Source organism: Manihot esculenta, chromosome 7 (assembly GCF_001659605.2).
Source record: "Manihot esculenta cultivar AM560-2 chromosome 7, M.esculenta_v8, whole genome shotgun sequence".
Lineage (NCBI taxonomy): Eukaryota > Viridiplantae > Streptophyta > Magnoliopsida > Malpighiales > Euphorbiaceae > Manihot > Manihot esculenta.
The window spans coordinates 32,762,010-32,778,060 of NC_035167.2; the positions used below are offsets into that span (position 1 = coordinate 32,762,010).

General features: G+C 30.6%; 3 protein-coding genes across 5 annotated transcripts; 1 reads left to right on the plus strand and 2 right to left on the minus strand.

Moving 5' to 3' along the window:
* Positions 1–249: 249 nt before the first annotated feature.
* On the minus strand, positions 250–4,252 carry LOC122724052 (probable sugar phosphate/phosphate translocator At3g11320). The gene is made up of 4 exons (XM_043958359.1): positions 3,395–4,252; positions 2,551–2,654; positions 2,187–2,415; positions 250–818 (listed from the first exon to the last, which is right to left on the minus strand). Exons 1-4 carry the CDS (start codon positions 3,833–3,835, stop codon positions 672–674), a joined length of 921 nt encoding a protein of 306 aa, XP_043814294.1. The 5' UTR covers positions 3,836–4,252; the 3' UTR covers positions 250–671.
* Positions 4,253–10,085: 5,833 nt separating this feature from the next.
* Positions 10,086–11,518, minus strand: LOC110619072 (60S ribosomal protein L35a-1). The gene is made up of 5 exons (XM_043958360.1): positions 11,384–11,518; positions 11,227–11,262; positions 10,524–10,752; positions 10,379–10,421; positions 10,086–10,253 (listed from the first exon to the last, which is right to left on the minus strand). The coding sequence occupies exons 1-4, from the start codon at positions 11,413–11,415 to the stop codon at positions 10,380–10,382; spliced, it is 339 nt and encodes a 112-aa protein (XP_043814295.1). The 5' UTR covers positions 11,416–11,518; the 3' UTR covers positions 10,086–10,253; position 10,379.
* Positions 11,519–13,095: 1,577 nt separating this feature from the next.
* On the plus strand, positions 13,096–15,468 carry LOC110619623 (immediate early response 3-interacting protein 1). 3 transcript variants are annotated; one of them, XM_021763139.2, is made up of 3 exons: positions 13,096–13,318; positions 13,858–14,107; positions 15,151–15,468. In XM_021763139.2, the coding sequence occupies exon 2, from the start codon at positions 13,863–13,865 to the stop codon at positions 14,094–14,096; it is 234 nt and encodes a 77-aa protein (XP_021618831.1). In that variant the 5' UTR covers positions 13,096–13,318; positions 13,858–13,862; the 3' UTR covers positions 14,097–14,107; positions 15,151–15,468. The 3 variants fall into 3 exon arrangements, with proteins under 3 accessions (XP_021618831.1, XP_021618832.1, XP_021618830.1); XM_021763140.2 differs by having other exon boundaries at positions 13,099–13,298; positions 15,179–15,468; XM_021763138.2 differs by having other exon boundaries at positions 13,101–13,298.
* Positions 15,469–16,051: the final 583 nt, after the last annotated feature.

Below are 16,051 nucleotides of genomic sequence, written 5' to 3' on the forward strand. Positions count from 1 at the left end.
TATCATTAATATAAAATATTTTTATAAAAAAAATTATATAATTATAAAAAAAGTGCATAATTTAGAATTTTTATAGATATTATCCTTATACAATTATCAAATTAAAGATAATCGATTATTGTAGCCACCAATACACATGGAACTAAACTATTGCTAGTAATATCAGGAAGGCTATAGGAAAGATTGAAGGACAGAGAACAAATAGAAGAGAGAGGACAGCAAACGCATAAATCACAAGATAAACACAAATGACAGTAAAAATTTGGGCGGTTTTTTCATTAATTAATCAATATGACAAATATCAAGAACAAGCTGATTCTGTAGGGAGCCATTCTACAATCTTTTTCCTGAAAGAATTAACCAAGATAAAAAAGGGAAAATAAAGGAAAGATGAAATGATATTCCTCTACAACCCGTATCTGGGACTAATAGGGATAAATCAGTCTCTTATTTGAGTTTTCTACTTCTTGTTAATCCTGAACTTGTTGCTGATACAAATGGAAACCAATCTCCAGGTTTCACTGTAACAAAAAAAAAAAGGGATGTAGAGGGCAAAATCCATAGCACCATTCATAGCTCAAACTCCCTTCCTTAGAAGCTTGCTACAATCCAGGCACTGATGGAACAACATATATGTGGAGAAATTGCACTTGATTTTCCAGATTTATGCATCATTTGCTCCTCTTCTTGGCTTCGCTATAGAGGATGACTCCAAAGACTGTAAGTGTGTAACCAAGCATTCCAGTAACAGAAACTGGATTTCTGAAAATTAAAATTGAAACCACAACAGCCACTGCCCCTTTCGCATTTCCTAGAACCTGGAAGATCAATAAAACTTTCAGTCATAAAGCTGGACACTTTGATATATATATATATATAGAGAGAGAGAGAGAGTTCTGAAAACAAAAAAGAAAGTAACATAGGACAGACATCTAAAGTGCATCCAAATTTCAAATTCAACATGACAGGAATCTAAAATACTGAATGAAATATGTTATTCAGATCACCTTTAGACCGTAAAGAAAAACAGGGAAATGGTTTGTGTGTACAACTTTAGCCATCCGGGTATTGCTCAACCTCATTCAGTAACACGGAATTCATATACGACAGATAGTTGATAAATAGGTCAAAACATCAGAATCCCCACATGATATATTCATTCCGAAAAGTGAAAAAATATCTTCATGGGCATGACAGATATAAAACATCATATTGATACTTCCTTTGGCACGCAATGACTTCATCACCTAATCTCAGCTATCGATAGATAGATTTACCATTCCCTCTCCTCTTCCAATGGAAGTTATTAGAGTTACTCAATCACTCGAAATAAATAAATAAATATTCCACATATAGCTCTCAAGTCTCAACAATCTAGTCCAACAAGCTAATGCCACAAAGACAACTTTTTCATTGTCACTACAGTCCTCATTCCAAAATAGTAATTGAACTTTAATGATCCCAAATTCATAAATAAAACTTTCAAGAATTCAGTCAGTTAAATATTCATCACTGGGCTTGATTCACTGATCATTATATTATATCTCGACCTAAAGTAACAAAAATGGAAGGGACCATAGAAATACTAAATGAGGAAAAAGGATAGGGAACAAAAGTGCAAGTCTCTTGCAAATTTTTTTAGGAGCAAAGAAGTGGGATTATAACAGAGAAGGAAAATAGAAGCAACTGAAATTGCAGACTGACGAGAACAGCTGAAAGATTCACAATAACCAACCACTGGTCAAATGCATTTTTAATAATAAGCGTACTGTAAGTTCATCATATCCTCAGAAGTCATGACATTCAATAAATTTCAGCTCCTAAACCAGCTACTAAATAAATCATCTAGAACAGTAGGAAATCTTCTCTCAAATGATTCCAGTACTAAATTTTCAATTTTCTGAAGACCCAACATCCTCTCTCGATGTTGGCTAGTTTCATCACTTATATACAACTCAATAGCAAACATAAAAAAATGTGCCAAAGGATCTCCAAATTTGTTCAAATTCTTGTAACTTCATGTTTCACTGAGGATATACTTTAACACCCTAAAAATTTACTCTACTATCGGTTTTTCAGATAAGAAAAACCATTGCTTTCTTAAAGACCATTTCTTGAAAACACAAACAAGTATTCTATGGCATCAGCAACAAGTATTTGGAAAAATCTATGAGAACAAGGGATACCTGCAAAGTCAGGGCACTGGTGTGTTTTGTGACCAAAAAGTTGGTCAAATTTACAAAATATGCTAGAGCCGAATTGAACAGTAGGTACCAGACAATCTTGATATCATCTCTGGCAAGAGCCAGTGTAATACCAACCACATTATCTTCCATAATAAGAGTTGCAGGGAGTAAAAAGACAACGGCTATAGGTGCCATGTACAGAAGGAGGTTCATAGAATTCAGCTTCTCCCTGCAAAATAGTAACACCATTTAAAAGCACTAATGAATTAGTAACACCATTTTCAGATAATTTAAAAGCACTAATGAATTAGTAACACCATTTTCAATTGCAAAGAAATGCAGAAAACAAACCAGAGGTCCTTACCCCTCAGAAGAAAGCAAAATCCCTTGCAGCACTGATTTGAGTGCTCTTGCAGCTGTAGCAGCAACACACATTATAAACCCAAATAGATGAAAACTCGGTTCACCCTATTGCCACAGAAAAGAACTGAATAAGTATTTAGCTCCAGGGTATCATCTAAATGGCACAGAACACTACATACTTCTCATAACAAAGCCTTGAATCCTATACAGGAGAGGCTAAGGAAAGCACACACTTATATGAGCACTAGCTTGCTAGCATTTATTATGCATGGGGATGGGTGTATAAATAAAAAAAAGATACTTTCATACATCTCCATGTATAATCAATTGCTAAAAAAAGTATTCATATGAGCACGTATTTTCTTTAATCTCAATCATCCTCTATTTCACTTTAACTCCGGGCGAATAAAGACAACGTACTACAATCAAGGCCAAAGCTATTTTCTTTTTTCCTTCCACATTTTCAATCGAAAAATCTCATGGTCACTTCTTTTGCAATGTAGATAAAATTTCTTTCAAAAATAAAAGCTATAGGCATAAAAATTCAAAGCTATACACACAGCTCAACGTCAACACCTGCACTATTCAGCTTTCAAGTCGAACCACCCCCAGTAAAATTTAAATAAATCCCATTAACAATTCAAATTGGAATTAACTAATGCTCATAACTGCCCTAACTAAATTTCATTAATAAGAATTTCAACTTAACTAGCTACAATTCAAACCAATACCATATCATAATCAACTAATTTTGGCACCAACAAAACCAAACCCATTTCTACATTCGCATAATTAAAATTAATTAAAAGAAAATGATTAAAAAGAACAAAAATGTAAACACATACCCCACTGGCAATAATTACTCCAGTAACGACGGGGATCAAGGTGACATAAGTAAGCCAAGCCTCCCTCTTCAGGGTCATCAAATAAGCAAAAACCGCAGTGAAAAAAGGCGTTGTAGCACCAACCGCCTGATTGAATGAGACGGGGAGAAACCTCAAGGAAATGTTACCAAACACGACCGACACACAGAAGACGAGACTCAGAGCGGAGATCTTGAAGAATTGAAGTCGAGAGCGAATTGTCTGCATAGGTACCATCTTCATCCAAACAATGGCGACATAGCTAAGCAAACTACAAGCAGTCATATGACACATGGTCAAGAAGATCGGGTACTTGAACCCATAATTGCTTAGCAAGTACTTGTTCAGTAACAGAACCCCGATATTTGAGGAATACCAAGAGCCCACTAGACCGATCGTAAACAACCGGGATGTGGTCTTCATGGTGGATATTGACCAAGTTGAACCGGGAGATCTACCTGTTTCTGATCGGACAACGAGGATTTGAGCAGGTGGGGATAGATTACTCGAGGTGAGGTACACTGGGTTGCTACGGATCTAGAAACAGAGAAAAATTAACAGAGAATAAAGGTCTTCCATGGATCTGTGACATAGATAACAGAATTTGAAACACAGATAAACAAAAGTTGGAGGGAAAGGAAAAGGGAAGGAATGTGAATTTCCCTGCAAATACAGAGAGGAAAGAAAATGAAGGATCCCAAGAGGAGGAAGAAGATGGCAAACGCGTGATGAAGAAGAGGCTGATTTCTTCTTCTTCTTTTTTTTTTGGTAATTCTTAAAAACTTTTTAGTTTTCTTTTTTTTAATTTTCTGTTTTCTCTCTCTTGCATGAGACGGGAAGATAATAGGAGAGGTGTTATTTATATATGGTTTTGATTCTGTATATCACAGAAACATTGCTTATAATGTATGCTAGTTCAATACTTTAATTATTTAAATAATTAAAATTTTAATTATTTTTATGTACATTATAAGGAAAGGTGTAGTTTGACTTTTTAGGACAGCTTGACGTATTAAAAAATATAATTGTCTAATTTAAATGTGATATTTTTTTAAATTCAATTGGTAATTGTATAAAAATTAAAACGAAAATAATAATTAATAAATTTACTACCATATTTATATGAATAAATAAAATAATAATAAATAAATTAGGGAAAATTATAAAAAAATACCAGTGAGAATTGTAAAAGACACCCATTGGATTCCCAGCTGCGAATTCCATTAATTGGACAATAGGGGGTGGCTAGTCCACGTATTTACTCTAGGGACGTATAGTGGTTGAATTTATTTATAATAAATAAATAAAATTAAAATCAATTATAGTATTATATTTTAATTTATTTTTCTTTTGCCATATGTCTCTTCTGTATGATTTTTCTAAATTAAAATAATTGGTTCATGCAAATAACCCTCATGGTGAGCAATTTAGTGGAGCCCACTCACTTTAATTAATTTAATCTAATAATTATAATTTTTTATATATAATTGAAATGTTTTGCTAAATAGAATAGTATCCAATTTTATTTGTGAATTTAAAATTACAGAAAAAAAATTTTAGAATTTTCGGGTTTTGCGAAGAATTGTTCTTTTGAGAAGCTCCTGACGCTTGTCAAAGAAGCTAGACGTTTGGCTCCCTCATCCCACATAAAATTTTTTTTTTTTTAGTATTCAAGAAGCTTGACACTTGTTAAACAAGCGTTAGACTCTAATGATTAGTTTAAATAATCATTGAACATTTATTTTATAATTAATTTTATAAATAAAATTAAAATATCAAAATATATAATTATTTTAATATATTTAATTGTTATTAAATTTAAATTTTTTTAAAATTTTATAAATTTTAATATATTTCTAGCCATAAATTTATATTATACGTAATTTATATATATTAAAATTAAAATTTATTAAATATTTTATAATTTTCTATTAATTTTTAGGTGAAATTAATACTTTATAATGAAAAAATAATAATAAAAATAATAATTCAAAGAAATTTAATTAATAAATAAAAATAATATTAATAATGATTAAATTTAATTATATAAAATTCATAATAATATTTTAAAACGATGGCTTTTGTTGACTCTCATCAGAATCTTCAACATTATTATCTGCATAAATAGATTTAAATTATGAGATTGATATCGAGAATCTGAACTTTTCTCAACAATTGAATTTTGAATTGTAAAGTTAAAATCTCCTGAATAACCTAAATAAGGGGTTGAAGAAAATAATTTAGGAAAATCTAAAAAAGACAAGTTAAATCGGCTTGAGAGATTATCCAGTAATTGTCGGGGGAGTATAGAAAAAATAGACTCTGATGGAGTACGTGTCTGAGCAGGAAAAAAGTAGTCGAACGATGTGCTAGCCATGTCTTCCCTTTCAGTTTGATCGTAATTGTAAAAAGTTGGAGTAAATAACTGAAAAGGTATAAAAGAAGGCTTTGGTGCCCATCCTTGTATTCTGACCATAATAATCATCTCCATTAATGGACATATGTGAGGATTGATCCAATTTTGTGTAGCAGTCATATGGATGGAATGCAACTGGTGATGCTATCTGCATGACACCAGAGTCTGATGTAGGTCGTGGAATTTCCATCTCTCTTGATAACTTGATAGTTTGGTGACGATATTATAGAGGGTTTCTAGAAGATGAGGGCACTTCATATATATCATCTAGAAATGGTTGAAAAAGTGAAACGCTATGAGGTGGTATTTGAAAAATGCGATCAAATATTTTAAGTACATGAAATATCGAATTGACTGCACTTCTAATCTTATCCATTACCGAGTAATGAATTTTACTTATTTATAAGCAACAATTCTTTGTGCTATCATATCTATAAAATACATTTATTAAGGTATCAATTCTAAAAATTACGTATTATAATTATTTTTGTAATTAATATGCAACTTTTGAAATACCCATCAACATGAGATTGAGGAATTATTTTAGATTAGAGGAGTGAGGTGAGGATTTGAGCGTCAGGTCTCTCTTCGTGGCAGTGAGAATCTTTGCCATGATATGCTTAGTTACATAAATTTGAAATGAATGAAAAGAAGAGGACAAAGTTTGCGATTTTTCAGATGAAGGGAGAGGCGGTGGATGGCTTTGTGATTCAAACTTTGGAATATTCAAGACAAATGAAATGGCCTGCTCTAGTAATTGAAAGTAACCTAACATAAGAATTATAACCCCAAATACTTTATTCTATTCTAGTCAACTTTGTGAGAGAGGAAGGTAATATATTATTATCAGAAAAAAAAAATCACTTTATTCAAATTTTTTTCATATTTTATAAAAAATTAAATTATTTAGTCTATATATTTAAAAATAATAATATAAATATTTAAAATAAAAAAAGTTAAATATATTAAATAATACAAATATTTAAAACAGTTATTTTTTTTATTGATATATGGCCTAATGATATTTTAACTAAGAGGTTTTAAAATAGAGATTAGTTAGTGAATATTATAAAAATTTAAAAATTTGATAATAATTTTTTAAAATATTTTTTATAAAAAATATTTTCTAAATGTAAATCATTTTCTATAAATAAATAAAGTTTAAAATGTCAAATGAATTTAAATAAAATCAAAGAGACTGATTCTAAGATTCTGATAAATAATGGTATAGAAAAATGAAATTTGAAAACTTTAGAAAATTTGATATAGGACCAATAATGTATCGGAATTAGATAAGATCTTCCCATTTTGTCATGGCATTTTAATTGGTTTCCCAAAAGTCAAGTAATCCCCCACACCCATGCATTTCTCTAATTACACAAAAACTTTTTGCTTTAATCACGCAACATTCAATTCATGCCCTAAAAGACAGGTACGCCTAATCCTAACCTTATATTCAGCAATTAGATAATATTCCACTTCTTTTCACTTTCTCAAATCAAATCTTTAGTTATTATTATGAAATTTGTCTTTTCATAACAATCAAAATTGAATTACTAATAACATCCATCTTTTCTTACTCTTTTCCCATATGTAGTTCATATCCCTTTTCTCATACCATTAACATATAGTTAGATATGTGACAGAGCACTAAATCATTTTTATTGTAAAATATATAAATAAAATTATAATTTTATACCTAATATTAGCTCCTAAAAATAATTTTCTGACTCACCCTTTATGACATTAAAAGTTAAAATTGAAATTTTCATTTATAAATAAAATTGAAAAAAAAAAAAAACTGGTTCATTCTGGAAAACTATAGCAAGCACCTTATGCATTATGCTCCAAGAGCATAACGATCCACCTTGCATTTGTACATCCATTCCATCAGATCATGGAAGATAAATTCTCCTCTAAACTGAATTTAGGGAGATCTAAATCATAAATGCAAGAAATTTTTATGATTTTAAAAAGAATGGCAACCAATTGGATAATTTGATTAAAATTCACAAGCAAATTATTTTATCACGAATGAAAATCTCGCATAAAGAATAGAACAACGTAATTACTCGTAAAAAGATTAGCAAAAAGTGTCGGTGAAGTGATAAATTATATAAAGTTGATGTTGAAGAATGAGAAGACGTTGAAACACCCAAAAGTAGACATGACTTAAGCGGACGCAAGATTTTATTGCTACTATTCATTATCATCATACATCAATTATTATCATCATACATCAATTATTAAATTTAGGAGTAACAGTGTTTCAATATTCTATTCAAATTAAAAAATAATTTTTAATTTAATTTTATTTATTTCAATTTAATTTAATTTTTAATTTTAAAAATTTTAATTATTTAATTTTATTTAAAAAATAAAAAATAAAATCAAACTAATTAATTATAATAATATATTATTTTTAATAATATAAAAAATATATATTAAAATTAAAATATTTCAATTAAATTTTAAAATATTTAAAATAAAAATATAAAAAATTAAAAGCTTATTAAAAATTTAAACCCATCTAATCTAACTAAATTAAACTGAATTAAATCAATTCAATTCAATTTAATTTTCATAAATATTAAAATTTATTTCAATTTATTCAAATAAATTCCCAAATGCTCACCACTAGTTAAATTCACTCAATTTACCTTTTTCTAGTTTTCTTATATTCTAGCGTTTAAATATTTGCATAATTCGACGCTATAATATTTTTTTTTTATCAAAAAGAACAACTTCAATACGCACCATCGATAAAGATTAAATAAATTTCTGAGCTCATATTTCTCTAGGAAGAAATAGACAAACTCTGACGCCGTCCTCCAAACATCAACGCCACAAATGAAGGCCTTGATGGCTACCATGCTTTTTCTCATCAAAGATTAGGGGAATGCAATTGTAAATCAATCGAGCCAACTATCCAAATGACTGAAATGCTAAAATATAATAACAAAACCAAAGATTTGGATAAAAACAGAGATAACCGACTATTCAATTCGGTTAGTAAAACCATTTTTTGCAACTCCTCAACAACCCAAGCACAAATTCTAACATTTGCAGCATAATAATTTGCAATACAGCTCTCGGGAAGTTTCAAAACGATTTATTCCACTCGGGATGTAACACATGCAGTTTTGTGTACAAAAGCAGACTGAGATAATACAGCAAGAAACTAGTTAGAATTCGTCATCTAAAATTTGCAGCAAGAAAAACCACTCACAATGAAACCAACCACCAAAGCCAATAAAAAACTCAACAATCAACTTAAATTTTCCAATAAATCTTAGATATGCTATTGAAAAAAGGACTCACAAATCTGCATTTACCTTTAATTGCAAATCAACAGAATAACCCCAGTAATTCCCAGAAAAATAACCCTAGCATCTGGCTTGTGTGGACTGTGCTTAGAGAGACCTTTGGTGAAACCGTGAAGAATGGTACTGCAGAAAGGCAATGAATCCATGCATGACACCTAACGAAGGTATCAAGTGAGGCAAGGTTATTGCACCACAAAGATCGAGGATGACAATGCACGATGCAGATTTTGGACTTCAGCGAATCATTATGAACGCAAGAATTGGATTTCAAAACAGAAATTTAAGCTCAAGGCTGGGGAGTTGAGAATGAAAACTCGAAAGTTTGAAAGATGGAGGGATAGAGGAGAGAGACGAGGTAAAGGGCATCACATTATCAATTCATGGGGAGTAAGCTGGAGATCTATTTGAACGAGATGATCAATAGGTAGGCAGAATGATGTAACACAATATATAAGTCCAGATTTTCTTATATTGGTTTTTTTGGCATTAACAAGCATACCAAACCAAACTGAATTTACCAAAAACAAGTAACCGTAACTCTCTTTTTTTTCTTTGACATTTTTCTCAGTTAATTTTTCAGCTGTAAAAATTTAGTGTCACCCATGGTGTTCATAGTGCCAGATGCTTCACGCAATGGGCCACCATTATAAATGTTAACTGCTAAGCTCTATTCATCACCAATCAACATATTACAAATAATAACCACTGAAGCCTGGAGGCTTTTCATATGCAAAAACAATCCTACACAAGCTATTACAGCATGGATATATAATAACGTAACCTCCGCCAACAAGCATAATTCTAAAAATAAATTAAGGTGGTAGGAAAAATTACTCAACTGAAACGGAGACCAGTGAGATAATCAACGTATATGAATGGAAATTTAGTTTGAAGAGAAGTCAATATACTCCATCATACACTAACTAACAAATGGGCAAAAAAATCCTGACTGAGATTAATAAGGAGGCAAAATAACGTTCATCCAGCATTCTACATAAACAATAATCAAAACTCAAAAGCAAACGACTAGTTTAAATTTGGCTTATAAAATAAGTAACATACATATTGCTCCAAGTCAACAATGAACACAATCTGCAATCTGCAAGGGACAAACAATGACAGGATTTAGAATCAGGGTTTAAAATTGAACCTAAAAGGAGGAATGAGAAACAATAAATTACCAAAATACAAAAAGGGTACCCAAAAGTAACTAGTCAAAATTACCTTATATGTTGCTGGGATACATGAAGACTCGAACCCTATCTCCCTGCAATCGTCCCCCAGAAAATTAATCTCATTAAATAAGATAATCTGAAACCAAGAACCACAAAAAAAAAAACAATTACAGCAGCTATTTATTTTACAATACCATTGATTTCGGAGGCAGATTGGACTTGAACTTGGCTCGTACAACACCACTGTTACCATGAGGCCTGGTGACCTTGCCCCAAATGCAGCGATAGTGGGATCCATTCTTCTTTACCTTTGCCTTATAGATATATGCCATGCGCTTTCCAGCATACCAGGCAACCTCTTCCTTGGTATTCACTCCCTCAATCTGGATCAATGATGTATTTGGGTACTGGTTTGACTTGGACCTAGAGATCAATAAGCACATTTAATTAAGAAAACAATTCAAACACAATACCTAATCCTCAATTCCATTTGTTAAAGCAGGCAACACAATAAATCCTCATGTTTAAAGGGATCCTAATCCAACAATAAATCACATTGCTTCCAATGAAAGTCGAATTTCTCTGTCCAATTGAGCTCTCTCCATAATAGAACCTATACTTCTAAATCAAATGCATAAAATGAACCACAGTTCAAATCCTCCTGAACAAGCTAAGAGGAACCAACAATACAATAGTTCAAAACTGGCGCTAATATCTTAATTTCTGCATTCTAAGATTCACTAACAAATAAAAAGAACTGAAAACCTGCAAATAAACAAAACAATTATTCTAAAAATTTTATTATATCCATTTCTGTTCAGCTTTCCCAGAAACTATAAATCTCCAACATAATACATCATCACAAACAAAATTTACCAAAAAATAAATCATCACTACCTCTTGTATCCGAGGATGGTCCCTCTGACGTAGAGCCTACAAACGCAAAGATCAAAGAAGAAGCAATTAAAGCAAAAAAATTAGCTCATAGCTGGAACTTTAAGTTCAATAAATGAAAAACTCAGAGCCAGTTCTTTCAAGGAAGGACATGTCAAACCTGACTCGCTCCCCTTGGCGTCCCTTCACCATTTTCCGTCAAGCTGTATCCTCTGCCGCTGAAATTGGCTACAGTTGAAGGGCTGCGAGATGGATAACTAAAACCCTAATCAGGTGCATCTTCAGCTTATATAGAGCATACAAATTATAAACAATAGAGTGTGGACCTCAAGCCCAAGTGTATATTGAAATCGGGCTCCTTTTTAGGCCCATCAAAAATTTAAACAAGGCCATAAATTTTTATTTTTATTTTTTTCGAAAACCTATTTGTTTTTTTAAATTTAAAAATTACAAATTTGTGTTAAAGAAAATTAGCATATTTTAAAAAAATATTTACAGCAGTTTTTTTCAAATTTTAATTTTAATTTTTCAACTCATTTAAATATATTCATTTAATTTTTTATTAAAAACATCTTAGAAATTTATTGCTAAATTTGTTGTAAAATTGTTTCCTGTGTATATATACATAAAATGTCATATTTCATTTTAGAGAGTACAAATTTTTTTAATACTCTATATATAAATTGTTGATTCCAATCAAAATGAAATTAAACAATTTTCAAATTTAAATAAATTTCTTTATCTGAATAAACATTCGTGTTGAAAATGCAGAATTCATACTATATTTAAGGGTAAATCGTAGTTTATTATCTCTAGTTTAATAAAATATTTATTTTAATTTTTATATTTTTAAAAATTTAAAATTTAGCATTTAATAATTAAAAATTATAATTTGATCCATATTATTAGAATTAACTAATAATAAAGTTAATTTATTGTCAATTTTTATAAAAAAAAAACTAAAATACTACTTAAGTAAAAAAGTCTGATTAGTTAGCTCGGTTTAATTTAAGCTATTAACTTTTTATTTAGTAGAACTGAATCTCGATAGATTTTGATTAAATCGATAAATTAAATAATTTGAAATTAATTTTTAAATCAAACCGTTCTCTTTTAATTAAAAAAAAAAACACTTGCCTAATAGGAATTAAAACTACAACCACACTACACTATATACTCTCTTAATCAATTCTTTCACTATAATATATTTTTATTTAAAATATATATGAGATAATTTAGTTTAATTTTTAATATTCTTAAATTATAAAAATATATTTATAAATTTTTATAATATTTAAAGATTAATTTATAAAAATATAAGAATTTTTTTATAATTAATTGTAATATTAAAAAGTTCAATTCACATAAAATATGAAACTTATTTTTAAATATTATAATTATTTAGAGATTAATTTATAAGACTAAACGATTTATTCTAAAATATACTTAAAAATTTAATTCTAAATATAATGATTTAGAATCAATTTTAAGATTTTATCTTTAAATAATTATAAAATATAAGGATGAATTTAAAAATTATAAAAAATTTATTTTAAAATTAATAAAATCTCATGATTATATTATTTTAGATTAAAAATATATACTAAAGAATATTTTAATTATTTTAAGTGATAGAGATTAATTTATAATTTTTTTAAAATGTTAATGATTAAATTATTTTTTTTATAAAGGTGGTGAAAATTATAAGAGTTAATGTATTATTTTTCAGTCTCTTTAATTAGATTGTGAACTCAGTTTAATTTCATTTAATTTTCAATCTTAGACTCCAAAAATTACTTGGTTTTTGTACTTCCAAGTACTTTCTAGGGATTTCAAAACCGACCCGTACACAAGGTAACGAGAGGCTGTAGTCCACATTGTATGGGTTGGCCCAAAACCCGAATAAGAGAAATGGAAAGTGAAAGCGTGCCTCTGAATCTGACAGTTGCTTTCGGAAACTAAGAAGGATTTCGACATCTACACTCTCGGAATCTCAGATTTGGTTCTTGTTCATCGCTCCCAGTGGTTTCCGTTACAGAAACGCTTCTGCGATTCAAGTAGCAGCAGTTTTGCAGGTTTATTGTAGTCGAGCGCCGTAATATTTCAACTTTGTCTTTAACTCTTTAGTTTCTTTAATTTAGCATCGTTAATCATTTATCTTTCCGAAACATAAATCTGATTTTTGAATCCTCCATTCTCTCTGCTTTTCTTATCTGTTTGTCAAATTTTTAGCTCAGAAACCTTAAAAATCTGCAATGGGTATCTTTCATTTGAATGATCTATGCATATGTCTGCTTTTTTTTTTTTCTAATTAATTTTGTCATTTTCCTCGGATTTTGGATATAATTTTATCATTAGGTATTGTGCTTTCCTGAAAAGCAAACTTGATTGCTTGCTGATGTGCTTTTTCTTTCCAGTTTACTGGAAACGGGTCATTAATACTAGCTTCAATTTGATCTTTCTATTGAAGATCTGTTGATAATGTAGCTTAATTATGAGACAGTTTGGATAATGACTTTTTTCTTTTGTGGCTTGTTTTAAATTTAAAAAAAAAAAAGAGAAAATATTACTAACAAAATATAGGGCAATACAACAGAACAATCCATATTAATGAGCGAGTTCTTCATCCTGCAGTGAACATGGGTTTGTGGACTTTACTGGAGGGCACTCTTCTTCTTGCAAATGGCCTAGCAATTTTAAATGAAGACCGGTTCCTTGCACCCAGAGGTTGGAGCTTCTCAGAGTTCTCAGTAGGTGGAACAAAGTCTTTCAAAGGGCAACTTATGGGGCTTATTTATGCAACCCAGTACATGAGAGTTCCTCTTATTATACTGAATGCCATTTGCATTGTTGTAAAGCTAGTGTCTGGATGATGCCAACTAAGGTAATCTATGATTTTTATGCTTATAATTATTTATATCTGCTTAATGGTTGCTCAGGCTTTGTGCGGATGGATTTTATGTCAAATGTTAGTGGAACATGGAGAGGATAAACCTTCCAAATTTGGTGGGAATGGTCTATAAAACATAACATGTTAATCAAAGACAGAAACTGAATTCTTTAATCAGCTTGCTGTCCTTTGGAAAGGATAGTACACTAGACGAAAGGATAGCTGCTAGTTTGTGTTAACTGTACAATGCCATTTTGCTGCATAAACAATTAAATATATAACTAGAATTTGGGAGTGGATCTGGAGGCCTTTATAACTAGCAGACTTTTTGTCACGATTATATAGGCCTGTCTTCTAGATGTGGTCTCATGTGGCATAAGCATTCAACTGTGATATCACAAATGACACAAAGATAACATCTTTTCCCCTCTTCCTCTTTTCTCCATGAGCCCCCATGTGGAGAATCTAAAGCAAGGGTGTTATACCTTCTTAGTCAGCCGCAAGGATGGTTTTTCATTGAAATATGAGGATTTGCAAGTACAAATCGCACTTGAAAAACCTATTTTATAAAACTTAGGTAGGAAGGGAACTATGCATCACTGCCGCTTGGATACAGAGGCAGAACTTGGCAACTAAAGAAATGTATAACATCAATGAGCATGACAAACTTACCAAGTGGTGATTGAATGCTATGTCTGTGCTCCTTCATTCCCAGATACATGTGATGAACTAGTTCATGGATTTCGTTTCCTCATCCTGTGTTGGCTAATCTTGAATTGCCTTTGCTTCCATCAATAGATTGATTGCTTTTTAAACAAGAGTGGAACAAATGGATATTTGTGTATCAGACAATTTATTCCCCTTAGGTTGATTTAATATATTGTTGCTTTTCTTTCTTTCTTTTTTCTTTTTAATTTCTTCTGGAGTTTTCATCTTCCCTTGATATACCATATTTTAACTCGCCTTCTATGAATTTATGTCTCTTTGTTAAAAAAAGGTCTTTGTCAAGTGTTCTGTTTTTGCTTCATTTGCTGCAGGATTCATTTAGTTGCTTCTGACTGACAGGAGTTCGCAAAAAGAAGATTTTTTTTTGGAGTGGCGGAAACATATAGAAAATTCAAGACTGCACTTGAAATTGTCTTTTGTGTGGTCAGTGGGTTTAAGGTTGTATCCTTAGCTTTAAAACACAATCAGTTGTGCAGATGAGAATATTTTGTGTGAGAGAAAAACTTTATAACACGGTGTTTTTATTCTTTTAGAAGTTTTAGATGTCGACATTATTTGTGAAATTTTTGTTGGCTCGTTAACCAAATTTTTTTGCCTGCATGCAATGGAAACATATTTTTTGTTGATAATTGCTTTGTCTTGAAGTGAGGACCATCCTTATTATGTGGATGATTTTATGTATTAAAGTAATAAAAGAATTGACTGAATTCCTATTTCCAGAGCTGCAATTATCCATCGCAAGGAATTCGTTCTTATAGGTAAATGCACAATAGTAGCCTAAAATGTGATCATGATCAAATGCTTTTTGGATCGTCTCATACTTTTCTATTGGCAATGTCGAGACTTTTTATATACAAAGTATTTACTTGTTATTAATATAGTTTAGCCCTTGTCATTTTTTAGATCCCTTTCTTTTACTTCATTTTGATAGTATTATAAATTGGGTCAATGCAGAGAAAATGACTGCATTTTCATACTATAAACCGAATGAGACAACACTTGCTGTTTTTTGAGATATGCTCATGTAGACTTGTAGCTAACTCTAGACTTCACCTTTCTGGATATAAGTTATTCTGTTAATGTTTGTCCTTTAGCGATGAGCTTTCTGTAATAGAAAAATCCGTCTAAGTGTTGAATTGTATTGGAAATGGCTTTACTTGAGAGCAGACGTTTTCTTGAATGATTCAACTAAGGTATACGTTTATGAGTTGT

Excerpts from the sequence above, each read along its gene's own strand:
- LOC122724052 (XM_043958359.1), bottom strand. The coding sequence starts at position 3,835 with ATGAAGACCACATCCCGGTTGTTTACGATCGGTCTAGTGGGCTCTTGG. Across the intron at positions 2,655-3,394 it reads GAGTAATTATTGCCAGTGGG|GGTGAACCGAGTTTTCATCT; the intron begins GTATGTGTTTAC and ends CTGTGGCAATAG. Across the intron at positions 819-2,186 it reads CCAGTGCCCTGACTTTGCAG|GTTCTAGGAAATGCGAAAGG; the intron begins GTATCCCTTGTT and ends TTGATCTTCCAG.
- LOC110619072 (XM_043958360.1), bottom strand. The coding sequence starts at position 11,415 with ATGGTGAAGGGACGCCAAGGGGAGCGAGTCAG. Across the intron at positions 11,263-11,383 it reads CGCCAAGGGGAGCGAGTCAG|GCTCTACGTCAGAGGGACCA; the intron begins GTTTGACATGTC and ends TTGCGTTTGTAG. Across the intron at positions 10,753-11,226 it reads ACCATCCTCGGATACAAGAG|GTCCAAGTCAAACCAGTACC; the intron begins GTAGTGATGATT and ends ATTGATCTCTAG.
- LOC110619623 (XM_021763139.2), top strand. The coding sequence starts at position 13,863 with ATGGGTTTGTGGACTTTACTGGAGGGCACTCTTCTTCTTGCAAATGGC.